General features: G+C 44.6%; 1 protein-coding gene across 4 annotated transcripts in view; it reads left to right on the top strand.

Moving 5' to 3' along the window:
* The first annotated feature begins 593 nt into the window (after window positions 1-593).
* ADCY10 (adenylate cyclase 10) overlaps window positions 594-16,933 on the top strand; it is a 75,047-nt gene continuing 58,707 nt past the window's right edge. The window contains exons 1-8 of one of the 4 annotated variants that reach the window (XM_042975813.1): window positions 594-757; window positions 6,458-6,663; window positions 7,303-7,407; window positions 8,758-8,796; window positions 8,969-9,112; window positions 10,996-11,201; window positions 13,121-13,217; window positions 16,604-16,692. In XM_042975813.1, coding sequence (XP_042831747.1) covers window positions 6,516-6,663; window positions 7,303-7,407; window positions 8,758-8,796; window positions 8,969-9,112; window positions 10,996-11,201; window positions 13,121-13,217; window positions 16,604-16,692 — 828 coding nt within the window. In that variant the 5' untranslated portion in view covers window positions 594-757; window positions 6,458-6,515. Of the gene's footprint in view, window positions 758-6,444; window positions 6,664-7,302; window positions 7,408-8,757; window positions 8,797-8,968; window positions 9,113-10,995; window positions 11,202-13,120; window positions 13,218-16,603; window positions 16,693-16,933 lie in introns of all 4 variants that reach the window. The other 3 variants (XM_007077001.2, XM_007077000.2, XM_042975812.1) reach the window with 3 other exon arrangements.

The raw sequence follows: 16,933 nt of genomic DNA, 5'->3' as shown, positions 1-16,933 counted from the left end.
CAGCTAGGAAATCAAAACATGATGTAAGCTGTTGGAAAATATGCCACCCACTTAAAAGATTTTGCCGGTGTCATATTGGATTGAGAAACCCAAATCCAATGCCAACGTTGGGCCACAAGTTACCTTTGGGGTAAATGAGGTCAGAAGCGTGCACTTAACCGATCAAAAAAGACAGGTACATAACTCTTCACACAAAAATCTGCCTCACAGAAATGCCTGAAGATTAAGTACTGAATGCATTGTAACTGGTAAATTTCATAGTCCTGGTAAATCATAATCAATAACCAAATTGGGTATTTGCTTATTCTGGAGATCCGTGGCTTTATAATAACCACCTACAAACTATTGCCTAATTTCAACCACCCTCCACAAGGTCAGAGAAAGAGACGTGAAAACTACTCGGGGGTCATATCAGTCTCCCTGACCCTTGCCCCACTTGTCCTACCTGCCAACCAGAAAGAGCCAGTCCCTGTAGGAGCAATAGGTCACTGGGACTGGTGGGGGAGGGGAGGGCAGGGCCAGCCAATCAGGAGCAGGGTCAGTGAGCGGGGGAAACAATGACCTTCTGATGAGGGTGTGGCCTGGAAAACGGCTTTTAGACAAAACTGTCATTTTGTGGGTCAGCTCTAAGTGGACACAGCCCTTCTGCTGGCTTCAGAATAATGTCGCCCAGCCCCCTTTCCTGTTTAATGCACCCCCGAAAGATCTAGTACCTGATCCAGGCCCTGGCTTCTCCTCAGCCTTGGAGGAAGAAGAGGTATGTGGCATGTCAGTAGAAAGAACGGTTGCAGAGGTAAAGGTGAGGGCTGCCCTCCGGGAAGACAAATACTGGAGCTTAGAGGAAAGTGGGGAATCCTTGGGCTAGGAATCCCAGATTAGGTAGGTAGGTAGGTAGGTAGGTAGGTAGGTAGATAGATAGATAGATAGATAGATAGATAGATAGATAGATAGATAGATAATCATGATGTATATATCTCTGTCAGGCTTTTAAGTAAGGTTAGAAACTTGAAGTCTTGGAGCGCCTGGGTGGCTCAGTCCGTTAAGCGGCCGACTTCGGCTCAGGTCATGATCTCGCGGTCCGTGAGTTCGAGCCCCGCGTCGGGCTCTGTGCTGACAGCTCAGAGCCTGGAGCCTGTTTCAGATTCTGTGTCTCCCTCTCTCTGACCCTCCCCTGTTCATGCTCTGTCTCTCACTGTCTCAAAAATAAGTAAAACGTCAAAAAAAAAAAAAAAAAAGAAACTTGAGATCTTAAATGTGGCCTCATCCTGTTTATCCTGGATGCGTGCTGTCTTTACCTCCTACAACCGCTCACCCGATAGCCTCCTCACATAGCAAGTGCCTACCGTGTAAGGGGGGGTGGTAGGAAGATGCTCTGGAAGAAACGGGGACGCGTAGACCAGGGTCTCTAAAACAGAGGAGTTTACAATGCACAGGAAGACGTAAAGAGAGCAATAGATAAGTAAGGATATTTAAATAGGAAATAAGGCACATTTAATACATTTATAGACTCTAAGTGCCCCTAATAGCACAGAGGACAAGTTGCCTTGGCTAGAGTGGTCTGGCAAGCTATCCCTTGAAGTTCAGAATATCTCCTCTTTGGACTCTTGTAAAACCTGGTTTTACAGAGTGGTGAAAAACTGGATGAAAGCTGAAATCTATGGAAGTTTCTAGAGGGTGTATTTAGAGAAACCATCATGGATATAACTGACCTTCAATTTCATTTTCATTTGTGATACTGCTGAGTTTTGAGTAGAATGGAAGTGCACACTCCTTTCTTTCACGAAACTCCTTCTCGGTATGTCTTTGGGGGTCTCAGCCGCCTGCTTGCTCTTTCAGTCTTGGGGGCGTGGGGGAGGGGGGGAAATGGGTGATGGGCATTGAGGAGGGCACTTGTCGCGATGAGCACTGGGTGTTGTTGTATGTAAGCCAATTTGATAATAACTTATATTAAAAAACAAAAACAAAAATAAAACATACACAAATGGGATGTAGCAGGTGTGATAGAAACAACATGGACATTTAAATCCCAGAGACCTGGGCTTTCCAGCAGTGTGGACCAAGGCAAATTAATCTCTCTGAACTTCAGTTTCTGTATCTATAAATGGGAGTGGGGCCTACCCCACAGTGCTGTTTTGTTTTTTTTTTTTTAACGTTTATTTATTTTTGAGACAGAGAGAGACAAAGCATGAACAGGGGAGGGTCAGAGAGAGGGAGACACAGAATCTGAAACAGGCTCCAGGCTCTGAGCTGTCAGCACAGAGCCCGACGCGGGGCTCGAACTCACGGACCGCGAGATCATGACCCGAGCTGAAGTCGGCCGCCCAACCGACTGAGCCACCCAAGTGCCCCCCACAGTGCTGTTTTGAGGCAACCTATCAATACGTTAAAATGTGGTATGCGTCACAGAGTAAATATTAATCTAAGCCTTCTAAATTAGAAATTGTTGTCTTCTTATGAACGTTCCCAAGAAAAACTCTCAGGGATTCATTTGAGATGTCTTTGCCTCTTCAGCCCACGGACAAATCATTTTCTTATTCCGTTTTTCTTCATACGTTTGTCATTTTCGTGGCCAAATGAATCTACTTTCCTTGCCTGGTAATCATAAACCTAAAAAAACCTGCCCAAGTCCCAAATCAACTTATTTAAAACAATGGACTCTGAGCGATCATCTTTCCATTAAAGATAAGATTCACTGCAGTCTGGAAGGCGAGGCAGCTGTGCCCCTCACGAGGAAGTCCAGCACTTTCCAAGTTTGCTCAGATGGGGACTTTACACTGTTTAAAAAATTTTTTTAATGTTTTTATTTATTTATTTATTTTTATTGTTTTATTTATTTTTGAGACAGAGACAGAGCATGAGCAGGGGAGGGGCAGAGGGAGAGGAAGTCACAGAATCCGAAGCAGGCTCCAGGCTCTGAGCTGTCGGCACAGAGCCCAATACGGGGCTCGAGCCCACGAACCGTGAGATCACGACCTGAGCCGGTCGGACGCTTAACCGACTGAGCCACCCAGGCACCCCATAAAAATGTTTTTTAAGAGATAACATGGAATTTGCAATAAATCTAGTTTTCGTACCATGTGCCTATGCATTTGATTTTGTTACAATTCTATGTATAGCACTTTGCCTTTATTCTTCTGAAATTTCATTATTATTTTAGTCAATGAAGACATTTTAAGATCCTGATTCTGTCATTCAGTTCGTTGGCTCTCTCTCCAATTACATCTTTAAAGATGTGCTCTAGCGTGCCTGTAGAGGCTCCCCTCTGAATGGACACTACAACACAAAGCAGTGTCCTTTAGGTAGGACTGTTAACTGCATTAACAGAGAACTATGTGTTTATCACTCCTAAAATGTTGTGTCTTACCCGTAAGGATGTGAGCAATTTGGCCATTAAAATCTTGTTAAAGTCAAGATATACTTTATCTACAGCTTTCTCTTGACTTAAAAATTCAATAACTTCAAAAAAGGAAATAACTTTGCTCTTGGCTCTGAATCCATTTTGACTCCTTTTATTTTTTTTTATTTTTTATTTTTTTTAACGTTTTTATTTATTTTTGAGACAGAGAGAGACAGAGCATGAACGGGGGAGGGGCAGAGAGAGAGGGAGACACAGAATCGGAAACAGGCTCCAGGCTCTGAGCCATCAGCCCAGAGCCTGACGCGGGGCTCGAACTCACGGACCGTGAGATCGTGACCTGAGCTGAAGTCGGAGGCTTAACCGACTGAGCCACCCAGGCGCCCCATTTTGACTCCTTTTAAATCCCTCTTGCTTATCTACGTGCTCATGTATTAACAAATATTTGGATTATCACAAATGTGCCAGCTCTGTCACACATGGTAGAATTGCACTTCACTTATTTGAAATTGTGTTCTCACAATTCATGGCCAAGGTCATGTGAGTGGAAGGAGAAATATATTACTTCTGGGAGGACACTTTAAGAATGAATCTGTCCCTTGAATCCTTTCTTCCCACTGTCTTGACATCCAGAATGTCCCAGCCCGGATCCCAGCCCGGTTCGATTTTGGAGTATTTGTTAACGAAGCATGACCTAGCTTATACTGACTGATACATTATATTTACCAGTCTATGTTTTCTGTAGCCTCATCTTTTTTTTTTTAATTTTTTAATGTTTATTTATTTTTGAGAGAGAGAGAGCACAAGCGGAGAGGGGCAGAGAGAGAGGGAGCACAGCATCTGAAGCAGATTCCAGACTGCAAGCTGTCAGTGCAGAGCCCGACATGGGGCTCAAACCCACAAACTGTGAGATCGTGACCTGAGCCGAAGTCAGATGTTCAATCGGCTGAGCTACCCAGGGGCCCCTGTAGCCTCATCTTTTGAAATTCAGAAGAGAATGTCCCCACCTCCAGTTTTCCAGCTCCTCTCTTGTTCTTGAGATTACATCTGTCCAGTATTTCAGTATTTGTGTTTATAGGTTATCTGGGGCTGGCTCCTTGAATTTATTTAAAATGACTAGGTGCTTGGGGTGCCTAGGTGGCTCAGTTGGTTGGGCGTCCGACTTCAGCTAGAGTCATGATCTCACAGTTCGTGGGTTCGAGTTCCACATGGGGCTCTGAGCTGACCGCTCAGAGCCTGGAGCCTACTTCGGATTCTGTATCTCTCTCTCTCTCTCTCTCTCTCTCTCTCTCTCTCTCTCCCCCTCCCCTGCTCATATTCTGTCTCTGTCTCTGTGTCTCAAAAATAAATAAACATTAAAAAAAATTTTTTAATGCCTGGGTGCTTTATCACTACCTTCTTAGCTTGGAGTTCAATTCTTTCTTAGCAATATTTGTTACACTTTTCAATTCTCTGTAGTGAAGAAGGCAGAAGCTTTGCCCTTATTCCTCTTTTAAAGATTTCTTTGCTTTTAATAAAGCTTAAAACTCCCTCTAAGTTTTCTTAAGCATTTTTCCTAAGTCTCAGTTTATTCTGGGAATTCAGTCTTCTCCCACCCTTCTTGTAAGTTCATATAACACTTATCAAATTCACTATCTGAAATTATTTGACTTAATGTGATCTACTAATTGTTCCTGGTACATGCTGTGGTTTTTACTGAATGTTTTAATTTTTTAACCCTATTTACACATTTCTGTATCTTTCTTCACTTCTTAACAATTGAGTTTGACTTTTCCTTTTACAGGTCATTCAATACCTAATATTTAGTGCTCAGTTTGAGAGGTTTTCCAGACACTTTAAAGTTTGCTAAAAATACTAATATTAACTGTCTTGGGGCACCTGGGCGGCTCGGTCAGTTAAACATCCAGCTTCGGCTCAGGTCATGATCTCATGGTTTATGAGTTGGAGCCACATTGGGCTCTCAGCTGTCAGTGCAGAGCCTGCTTCAGATCCTCTGTCCCCCTTTCCTTCTTCTCCTCCCCCCGCTCACTCATGTGCAAACGTGCACATTCTCTCTCACACTCTCTCTCTCTCAAAAAATAAAATAAAATAAATAAACTTAAAAAAAAAACTGTCTCACTTTTCCTTCTAATGCTCTCACGTACCCCAATATGACCTATGTATGTCTGGTTGAAATTACTAATCAGTTCCTCCCTGATGGTCAGTAACAGTTCCTTTTTTTTTTCCCCTTTTTTTTTTTAAGCTCTTTTATTTTTCTGTATCACTTATTCCAGGAACTTGGATTGCTCTGAAAAAATGTTGGGTATGCTATTTCTCGTCAGCGTGGTAGAGCATGATTTTTACAACATCCAGGCATGAACATTTAATTGGCCCCAACAGCTAAAGGAAGGTCTTGGGAAATTCTAGTCTTCTTAGAACTAACCGGGCAATGGATTGAAATTTCAACATTTCCTTTTACTTACAGTTTAAAACCTTGTGTGTGTGTGTGTGTGTGTGTGTGTGCGCGCGCGCACACACACACACACACACAGCCTTGAATTCCGTTCCTCTGTTTATTTACGACTGTGCCTTAAATACACTTGATCTCTTGCTTGTATGCAATACTTTGCCGCTCACCTTCGTATAAATATCCACCCACAAAACCCACGTCCACACTTTTTAATTTTCAAAAAGGAGAGAGAAAAGATGAGAGAACGAAAGGGAGGGAGAGAGCAGGATGACCCATGGGGACAGAAGGACAAGGGGTGTAGACTGAGTGAAAAGTGCCGCTGGCCCCTCTGCAACACGACTCGCACACTGACCAGCTCATCCCTTCGTGAAAACGGATGGACTCATTCAGCTGCCCTCTTTCACCCCATCCTGTTTGCAATGGTGCTCGTTCATGTAACAGCTGCTCAGGGTTGGCGGCCCAGTGTGTGAGGGGTACTCAGAATAGAAAAGTGGCCCCTTTCAAGGATGACCGCACACATCAGGCATTATCACTACTCAGTCGCTTAAATAAGTGTCATTCACAGCTTAGTACAACGCAGGTGGAGAAAAAAAAATAGGAAAATGAGTAAATGAATATGTCAGATGTCCTCCATTCTCAGCTTTTCTTTCCAGAAGGTCTATCTGGGGACTGTTTGCTGTGACCATAAACTCCTGAACACTTGCCTTGAACATGAGCACTCGAAGAGAAGAATCCCAGGACCGGGCCATCGTCAGAATAGCCGCGCATTTACCAGACCTCATCGTCTATGGAGACTTCTCTCCAGAGCGACCCTCTGTGGATTATTTTGATGGAGTCCTGATGTTTGTTGATATTTCAGGCAAGCACAAAGGGAATCTTTCATGTGGGTGGACGCGCAGCTCGATTGCAGAGTGGGGTGGCCCATTTTGAGCTTTTGCACTATTACGGCTATCGCGACGGAGAAAACAGGAGGGAGAGGGACAGCCTGTGTACCTGGCCCTCCTGTCTTCCCTTACTCAACACGTCCAGTCATGGGAAAACCTTTGAGATGCCCCAGTCCCATGCCTGGAACTTTAGACTCCAGTGTCCCGACAGCACTGACTCTAGTCCCCAAGCCCCATACATATCCCAGGCAAACTTGACCTCAGGAAATGGTCCTCCAGATGTTGTTTACATCTTAACGGTAAACTGGTCACCTCTTCAGAAGTGTTTACATGTTGTGTGTTTTCAATACCATGGGATGGAAGTTCTAGACCAGCTAAGGGAATTGCGGCCATCCCTGTGCAAGGTGAGAAATTCGGAGGCAAGAGGTAGCTGGCATCCTCCCCTGACCCCTAAGATAATAAGCATAGACAAGGGGGGCTGCTGACGATCACTGAGAAGAAACCTTGCCCGTTCTGAAGAGCTGGAGCCCAGTGCTCTCCAATGAGTTCCTCTTGTCTTGCCTCTGTCTGGTTCCTCCAGGCAGCCTAGGAAACTAGGTGGACATTTCTTACAGGTTTTACTGCAATGACTGAGAAGTTCAGCACAGCCATGTACATGGACCGAGGGGCTGAGCAGTTGGTGGAAATCCTCAACCACTACATAAGCGCAATAGTCGAGAGTAAGTGTCCCCACGGGTTTCTGACTTACGTATGTTTAATTCATTGTTTCCCTGTGTTTTTTTGGTGATAGCCTGACAGAACACTTACCTTTATTTTCCTCATGAAATGTGTATGAAACCAGTCTTTTTTGGAAACTAACATCGTGCGAGTGAAGGAACGTGATCAAACCTCACTAACACAGACTGAGGGACAGAATGTTTTGGACCAGTTAAAACACTGAAATAGAGATTACCTTTAAAGAACTTTAGTTAGGGGCGCCTGGGTGGCTCAGTCGGTTAAGCTTCTGACTTCGGCTCAGGTCACAATCTCGCGGTATGTGGGTTCGAGCCCCGCGTCGGGCTCTGTGCTGACTGCTCAGAACCCGGAGCCTGTTTCAGATTCTGTGTCTCCGTCTCTCTCTGACCCTCCCCCGTTCATGCTCTGTCTCTCTCTGTCTCAAAAATAAATAAACGTTAAAAAAAAAATTTAAAGAACTTTAGTTATATTCAATGACTCAAAAAAAGCGAGCATCGACATAACCCCACCGTAGTCATTAAGAGAATGTTGTATGAACAGGTGAGTGATTTATAACTCACTTATTAGTGCTTTGTCTTCTAATGATGGAGTCGGAAGCACTTACAACGGACTTTTCAACCTCTGCCGGCCATCTTGTGTATATTCTTCATCTGAACTATTCATGAAGCAAAAAGTCTTACTCCATTAAGGTAAACTCAGGGTCTAGTCTTACTGGGGTCTACGTTCTCCAGTATTATCTTAATGGCACCCAACTAGACCAAAGTTCATGTTCTTTAAGAGCTGAAACTGTATCTACTTCCTGTTTGCATCCCACTCAGCACAACGGTGCTCAACAAATTTGTGACACACACACAGAGGAGAAAACAATGCCCACGTCTCTTGTAAAGCCTACGTAAACAAAATGCAAGTTGGTAATAACACCCAAGCTGACCTTAGTTGTGCTTTTCCGGTTTCCTGATTCTCACTGCAGTGCGGAGTCCTGTCATTCCTGCACTTGCCCGTGCCACTCGAGCATTCCATTGATCAGGAGAAAGCGCTCCATTATCATGGGCATAGCTCACTGTCTTCAGACCTCACCAGAAACCCCACCTGCCTTCCTGTCTCTTCCCATTCACAGAAACAGACCACGTCCTAGTCTCGTTCTGTGTGCATTCTACAGTTGAGGAAACACCTCAGTGGGTATAAGTGACTTGTTTCAGGCATCTTTAGCATGAGTTTAGACTCTGAACTAATGTTCTCTTGAGCTAATTTCTATTCCACGGATGAAGAATGAATTCTTACTAGCTTTAAGGAATTGGAGTGTGATTTACCTTGTCTTCTTCTTCTTTTCTCAGAAGTGTTGATTTTTGGAGGAGACATCTTAAAATTTGCAGGTAGGGGGGCTCACGGAGATGGGAGGGGTAAGGAAGGAATGCTGAGGTGCGCCTTGAGGAATGTTTGAAGAGTGTCTACGCAGACTTCAGACACAACAGTCTGAATCCCCAGACACAACTGATCGCCAGGGCAGGGCGGGGCAGGAGCCCTCCGTGTATCTGTCTCTTCAAGGTGATGCACTACTGGCCCTGTGGAAGGTGGAGCGAAGGCAACTGAAAAACATTATCACGGTGGTAATTAAATGTAGCCTGGAAATCCACGGATTGTTCGAGACTCAGGAGTCCGAAGAAGGCCTGGATGTCCGAGTCAAGATAGGTAAGCTTTGGGAAAGGGGAGACGCTAAAGCAATCTGGACATGGGTCCTGACCCCCGAGGAAACTCTCTCCCCAGGAGAAGACATAGAATGGGGTGGAACCCAGTGGCTCAGCCCGCCTGTCGTGTCCTGAACTTGGGAATTAAGCTAACCAGAATGAGTTTTGGCTACCTCATTTACCCCTTAGAACTTGGGCGAATCTTAAGATCTACCTCAGAGGCTCTTACGAAAAGTAAATTGAAATAGTTACTGTAGTACCTGGCACAGAATAACCACTCCATGAAATACTCTTCATTATTACCATTACTGCTGTTGTTCTCAGGTCTTACCGCCATCAGTGATAGTCATTTAAAAGAACTATGTATCACTTATTTTTATTTTTTATTTTCTTAGATTTACATCCAAATTAGTGAACTATCCCTAATATATAAATATATATATATAAATATATATATAAATATATAAATATAATGTATTTATATTTTTATATGTATAAATGTATGTATATATATAAATATAATGTATTTTATTTTTTATATGTATTTTATGTATGTATATATATAAATATAATGTATTTTATTTTTTATTTTCTTAAATTTACATCCAAATTAGTGAACTATCCCTAATATATAAATATATATATATAAATATATATATAAATATATAAATATAATGTATTTATATTTTTTATATGTATTTTATGTATGTATATATATAAATATAATGTATTTTATTTTTTATTTTCTTAAATTTACATCCAAATTAGTGAACTATCCCTAATATATAAATATATATATATGAATATATATATATAAATATAATGTATCATTTATAGTTGATACGTTCATACGTACATTTTGTGTACCTGTCACATTTTGCAACATTCTGTCTTTTGTTGCTCTGGTACCAAAACCTTTAACTCTCAACTTAAAAACAGAGGGCACATTGTTGGGATGGGACACCTGACTGTCAAAATACCTACTCCTTTTCTTCAACCTTTTCCCCTCCGGCTCTTGCCTGAGATTCAACCTTGAGGGTTTCTTTTTAAAAAAAAAAATTAGGGAGGGGGTTGCCTGGGTGGCTCAGTCGGTTGAGCATCCGGCTTCGGCTCAGGTCACGATCTCACAGTTCATGGGTTCAAGCCCCGCGTCGGGCTCCGTGCTGACAGCTCAGAACCTGGAACCTGCTTCAGATTCTGTGTTCCCTCTCTCTCTCTCTCTCTCTCTCTCTCTGCCCCTTCCTTACTTGTACTCTGTCTCTCTCTCAAAAATAAATAAACATTAATTTTTTTAATGTTTATTTATCTTTGAAGTAAAACTTTTTAAATGTTTATTTATTTTTGAAGGAGAGAGAGACAGAATATGAGGGGGAGGGGCGCAGAGAGAGAGGGAGACACGGAATCTGAAGCAGGCTCCAGGCTCTGAGCTGTCAGCACGGAGCCCGACGCGGGGCTCGAACCCACGAACTGTGAGATCGCGACCTGAGCCGAAGTTGGATGCTTACCCAGCTGGTCCGCCCAGGCACCCCTGGTTTCTTTTTCAATGAAAGCCTCAATCTCTGATAAAATGCAAATCCTCTCCAAAAGGAATTACTAAAATTGTTCTCTGCTGTTAAGTACAAATACATTGAAGAAAAGAAAATAACTTTGGGGACTGACCGGGCCTTCTAGAGAGTTAAGCTTCAAGGACAGGTGAAAACTAGTAGCTGACTTTCTAGCCGTGGGACAAGAGAGAAGCTTTGGAAGGTCTGGGCCCACAGAGGCGTTCTCGGATTCCTGCGTAAAGTTTCAGAACCTCCGTTTTGCTCGGAGGTCGATTCTGACTGTTCCAAGAACCAGCGCCGCTGGGAAATAACCCGGAAATTCTTGTGCGGGCCTTCTTGCCAGGACTGGCTGCTGGCCACATCACCATGCTGGTCTTTGGAGATGAGACACGCAACTTCTTTCTGGTGATCGGTCAGGCGGTGGACGACGTGCGCCTTGCCCAGAACATGGCACAGATGAACGATGTCATTCTGTCACCAAACTGCTGGCAGCTCTGTGACCGGAGCATGATCGAAATTGAGAGGATTCCAGATCAGAGAGCAGTTAAGGTAGGTACGATTCTGCTGCTTGCAGAAAGTTCCATCGGTCTGTGCCAGGGCTGTCCCCGCCCCCCCCCCGCCCCCGCCCATACCACCCCGTCAGGAAGACCACTGGGAAGGCTGGTCCCATGAAGCTCCTGGCCTGGAGACTCTCGGATGCGTCAGCCTGAGTTACACTTACAGGCTTCAGGCCAGGAGCCAAGGCCCGGCGTTCAGGAGGAAATGATTAGGTTTCTCTGTGCTAAGGATGCGGACTTTGGGTGTGGAGGCCTGTGGTGTGCCAGTGCCCTTGCTTATGGAACAGGAAGGGTCCCCTGCCGACCTAGGAGCAGAGGGGTGTCGTCGGAGGTGTCGCTACTTAGCACCCTTCTAACTCAGGGCGAGGGATCAGTAAGGGGGAGGGGTGGAGGGAGAGGGGCAGCCCTTTAGTGAGGGAAGAGAGACGCCCTACAGCCCTGCCTCATCGCAGACACTGCGGTGAAGCTGAAGACCAACTATAAGCAGAATTTTCCTTGGGATATGGTCACTCAGCGACACTGGACGTTGAGCGTGTGTAGCAGGGAGGACGGCCGTGCCACCAGCCGCACCAGGAATGGATGCAGGGCCAACGGAGAGGAGGGGGAGGGTCCAGGTAGCTGCTGGCCGAGGCGAGAGACTCTCCTACACTGTGCATCGCTCTACGGCCCTCACACGGTCACTCCTCCCGCGGTGTCCCCCTGGGATGCATGACCGAGCTGGCTCACGGTGCCCCGTTCCCCATCTAACGCCATCATTCCTTAAGGATACCCTTAGAAATTGTTTTGCTTTAATTTAATTAATTTATTTATTTGAGAGAGAGAGAGAGAGAGGAAGGGCGAGTTGGGGAGGGGGGAGAGAGAGAGATTCTTAAGCAGCCTCCACACTCAGGGAAGAGCACGACTCGGGGCTCGATCCCATGACCCCGGGATCATGACCTGAGCCAAAATCAAAAGGTCCGGACGCTCAACCAACCGAACCACCCAGGCGCCCTGGAATTGTTTCCATTTTAATTAAGTTTAGACGTGCAGAGAAGTTCAAAATTAATAGTTCCCGTATACCCCTTCCCCAGCTTCCCCAAATGTTAGCATCTCTCATAATCAGAGTGCAGTTGTCGAAACCAGAAAACATGAACATCGATGCAATACTATTCTCTACTTGAGGGCCTTACTTGGACCTCACCAGTTTCCCGCTAATACCCTAGGTGGAATGTTCAGGTTTCTCTTCACGATCTCGCACTGCATTTCGTTGTCATTTTTACGGAGTCTCCTGCAGTCTCTAACAGTTCGGTGTTTCCTGGCCTTCATGTGACCTTGACACCTAAGAAGAGTGTATTGGCCACTTTGTTGAATGTCCCTCCATTTGGTTTTGCCTGACACTCTCTCATTATTGGACTAGGGTTTGCTCACATGGGGCGGGAGACAAGAATACTACAAAAATGAGGTTGTACCATTCTCCATGTATGGTACCAATGGGGTTCTTGATCCTGGTATGAATCTTCTTACTGGTGATGCTCCCCACTACATTTGTGGGCATCAACCCCCATGTCATTTTATACTTACAAGAAAGAAATGATACATAGTTTCTCTGGGTTTTACTTAAATTGAAATGTTACGAAGGAAAAAAAAAAAAGAAGGAAATTCTAAGAGTAGGAAAGCACGCGGGTGAGCCCCCTGCTGGGGCCTTCTGTATATACACTTAAGATTTGAGATCTTAAGGACTAGTCAGAGAGACTTTTAGTGTGATCGTATCCAAATTATAGATCTCGGTTGTCTCAGTATGCCAATCTCCATTTACCATGTCCTGGACATTTTAAGAGCATACTCCCTGCCCTTTGTGCTGAGCAATTATATTCAAAGGACCAGAAAATCCTCAGAATAACCAAAAAACTTCTCTTTTTTTTCTTCATTTAGGTGAATTTCTTAAAGCCGCCTTCTACTTTTAACTTTGATGAATTTTTCACCAAGTGTATGACTTTCATGGATTATTACCCTTCTGGTGACCATAAAAGTGAGTATGCTCCATGGACAAGAGCCTTGGCCTCTACCAGTGCTCAGTAGGGTCTTAACCAATGCCAAGGGCTCTATTATAAGTGACCGGCCTCCTCAGTACAGCTCCCAGTGGCCCACAAAGGGGACCTTCCTCCCATTCCTCATGACCGTGATTCCAAGTATAACCCTCCTCAGGCCGTCCATCTCTGCTTTGGCAATGACTCTTCTCCCTTATCTTCTAAACATGTACAAGTCTGCCGCATGATAAAAGGAAAAATAAAACTTCTATAAACCCTACTTTCTGCTCCTAATTTTCACCACCAAAGTTCTCAGAAGAGTGATCTATATGTCTGTGCCTCCTCCTATCTTCTCATTTATTTATTCACCCAATAAACTTGGGTGAAAATTGCATATGCCTCGGGGGTGGCACGGTAGTGTTCACCTACTTTTCCATCTTGAGCCCCTGATGTCTAGCTTCTAGCCACTTCTTCTGTCTACTGAGACTGTTTAGGTCAAGGCCACCAATGACCATCAAACTTGCCAAAGCAGATGACCTCTCTTCAGGCCTCATCCTAGCTGGTTGGCCTTCAGTTACCCTCTTTTTATGGACATACCTTCTTCTCTTCCCTTGGGTTCCAGAATATTCTTTCCCAGTTTTGCTTTTACACCTTAAGCCACCTGTTTTCAGTGACTTTGCTTACCCTCCTTCCCATTCCTTAAATGTTGGTGATTCTAGGGATCTGTCCTTGACCCCCTAGTCTTCTCTGCTCACATTTTGGAGACCTATTCTACGTATCCATGCTTAACTTCCCTAGGACTCCCAGCAGGCTGGGACTAGGGTGAGGAAAAAGGGAAGCCTAGGGCATGAAATTTAAGGAGGCACTACTCATGGTTTTGCAAGCTTCTTGCCCCACATAAGACCCAGCCCCAAGTGCCGGAATTCAGCCCAGACTTTTGTCACGATTTCTAGACCCCTGAAAATACTGCCCATGGGTCATTTTCACTGGATGTTAAACAGGTACTCAAACGTTAACACGTTGTTAAAAAATGGTTAAAGATGACAATCTGGGTGATGCAAACAAACTTCGATGCTTCATGAGGTGTGGACAGTCTCCTTGTGGAGACCCGCAAAATGGGGTGGAAGGCAAGAAACTTTTATAAGAGAAAGAATAAAGAACAAGGAAGTGACAGACAGAAAATATCTGACGGGGGGGTGGTGGGGCGCATAGTCAACCTCGTTTGGGGTGAGAAGACCAAGAGTTGGCTTGGCATTTGGGGATTGCCTGGCTAGACGGACTGCATTTCCGGTCAAGTGAGGCATTTCCGGGGACTTGAAAGTTCTGAAGTTTCAGTTTGCTGACGTGGTACCACAGGCTGGAGCAGCTCCATGTTGGGCCTAGAAATGTAGGTCAACAAGGTCTGAACACTGAGCCACTTGCCTTTCCCTAGGAATCGTTTCTTCCTCCAAACCAGAAACTTCAGAAACATATTTTCTTTAATTATTTTGAGTTTATTTATTTATTTTGAGAGAGACAGAGACAGCGTGAGTAGGGGAGGGGCAGAGAGAAAAGGAGAGAGAGAGAATCCCAAGCAGGCTCTGCACTGTCATAGCAGAGCCCGATGCGAGGCTCAGACTCACAAAAGGGCAAGATCATGACCTGAGCCGAAACAGAGTCGGACGCTTAACCGACTGAGCTATCCACGTGCCCCAGAAACATCTTTGAATCAGCCTTCTTTTTCGTCATCTACATCCGGGTCATAAATATTTTGAACATCACGAGTAGTAGATTGTACTTGTACTAAGCTGTACTATGTAATGGGGCAGGAGGTGGGGTAGGGGGGAAACGGTAGGAAAATTGACCAGGAAAGGCCAAGAACCCAAAATCTCCAGAGATGGAGAAAGTCCAGTGATACTCCTTAAGCTTTATCTCATCCCATCTCCCAGATCTTAATGGTGCCTTCAGTAAAGGGCTCCTTCAGGCTTGATTTTGGGCTTTGCGGTGTCACAATACAATTCTGATACTAACCACCTGGACTCGGCACAGATTTCATGGGTTACGTTCTCTCCAAGACTCTCCTCACTTCAGACACCAGCGGCAAGCTCCGGGATCACCAGGCCACCTGCACTTCTGACCAACTGTCTATAAATCTAGGGGTCCCCCCCCCCAGTGCTCCCAATAATTTACTGGAGTGACTCACAGATCTTAGGTGCTATGCTTATGATTTTAGTTTTATTGTAAAGGACACAAATCAGGACCAGACAAATCAAGAGACACGTAGGGTAAGATCTGGAGAGCCCCAAACATGAAGCCTCTGTGTCCTCAGGGTATTTCACCCTCCCTGTACATCATTGTAGGATTACCAACCAAAGACAGCTCACCCAAGCTTTGGGTGTTCAGTTTTTATTGGGGTTTTATTAAGAACGCATGGTTGATTGAATCATCGGCCATGTGGTTAAACTCAACCTTCGGCCCCCTTGCCCTCTTCAGGGGTCAGAGGTCAGGCTCATATCACATGGCTCAAAGTCCCCACCCTTTCCTCACATGGTTGGTGTTTCCAGCACAACTAGCCCAATCCTGAGACCTCATTAGCATAAATTCAGCTGTGGTCCAAAGGGCCCACCATGATGAACAAAGACAATCCCATTACTTGAAAAAGTCCAAAGATTTAGAAGTTACTTCCCAGGTACCAGGAACAAATACCAGCCAAAGTCTTTATTTTACTACAGGCACACATACCTCTCCATAACCGTTGCCACTACAGTAGCCTAGACCTTTATAATTCCTGCTCCCTTGCCTCTCTCCACAGTCTGTTTCATATCATTTCTTCTTAATTTCCAGTACTCACATGGGATTCCAGCCAGACTAGAATCTTTACCACAATTCCTTCTTTTGTCCAGAAGATATGGGCTTTTGTTTTTTGTTTTGTTTTTGTTTTTTTAAGTAGGCTCCGTGGAGCTCAACATGGGGCTCAAACTCAAGACCCTGAGACCAAGAGTCCCATGCTCTGCTGACTGAGCCAGCCAGGTGCTCCCTAGAAGATATGTTTTATCTTGTCAATGGCGGGTCTGATTCTTTTGTGCTATTGAGGGAGAAAATGCAATAATTTTCCCCCATTGGTTTGCTATGTACTTAATTTAACAAAATTCAAGAATGGCTCGCACTCAGTCTATCTCTCTTTCTCTCTCAAAAACAAAATAAAAACATTTTTTTAAAAATTAAAGAAAAAAAAAAAAGAATCCTCATTGGATTTCCCTTGGTTCTGCTTGACTGCTAGGTATCCCAGAGTCCCCTGACTGAACCATAAAGACCACTGTCCGAGGGAATGGGGACTAGGAGACTCCGGTCCCCAGCACTGCAGACCACACTTCCTTTTCTGACCCTGCCCCTCCTTCTGCTCTCTTAGACCTCCTGAGGCTTGCGTGCATGCTGGAGTCCGATCCTGAGCTAGAGTTGTCCCTCCAAAAGTATGTGATGGAAAGCATATTGAAGCAGGTATTTTCGCAGTTTAATTTATTGGCTTTTGGGGTGTCCGGGATCCTGGACAACTGGAAAGATCAAGAAGACCAGTAGCTAGTAAAATATTTCACTGAACTAAAAAGAGATGGGGCCAACGTTCTCCATGTGTAGGTGACTATCACATTGGTTTTTCAGATCAGGATACTTTTAAGAGTTAAAGGAGGCATTGTTCACTAGAATTCACATTGGTACCATGTTTCTCTAAGTCACTTACCTT

This window comes from Panthera tigris, chromosome F3, assembly GCF_018350195.1.
Source record: "Panthera tigris isolate Pti1 chromosome F3, P.tigris_Pti1_mat1.1, whole genome shotgun sequence".
In the NCBI taxonomy this organism is placed as follows: Eukaryota; Metazoa; Chordata; class Mammalia; order Carnivora; family Felidae; genus Panthera; species Panthera tigris.
Note: the sequence above shows the minus strand (reverse complement) of the source record. Positions and strands in the feature narration are given on the sequence as shown.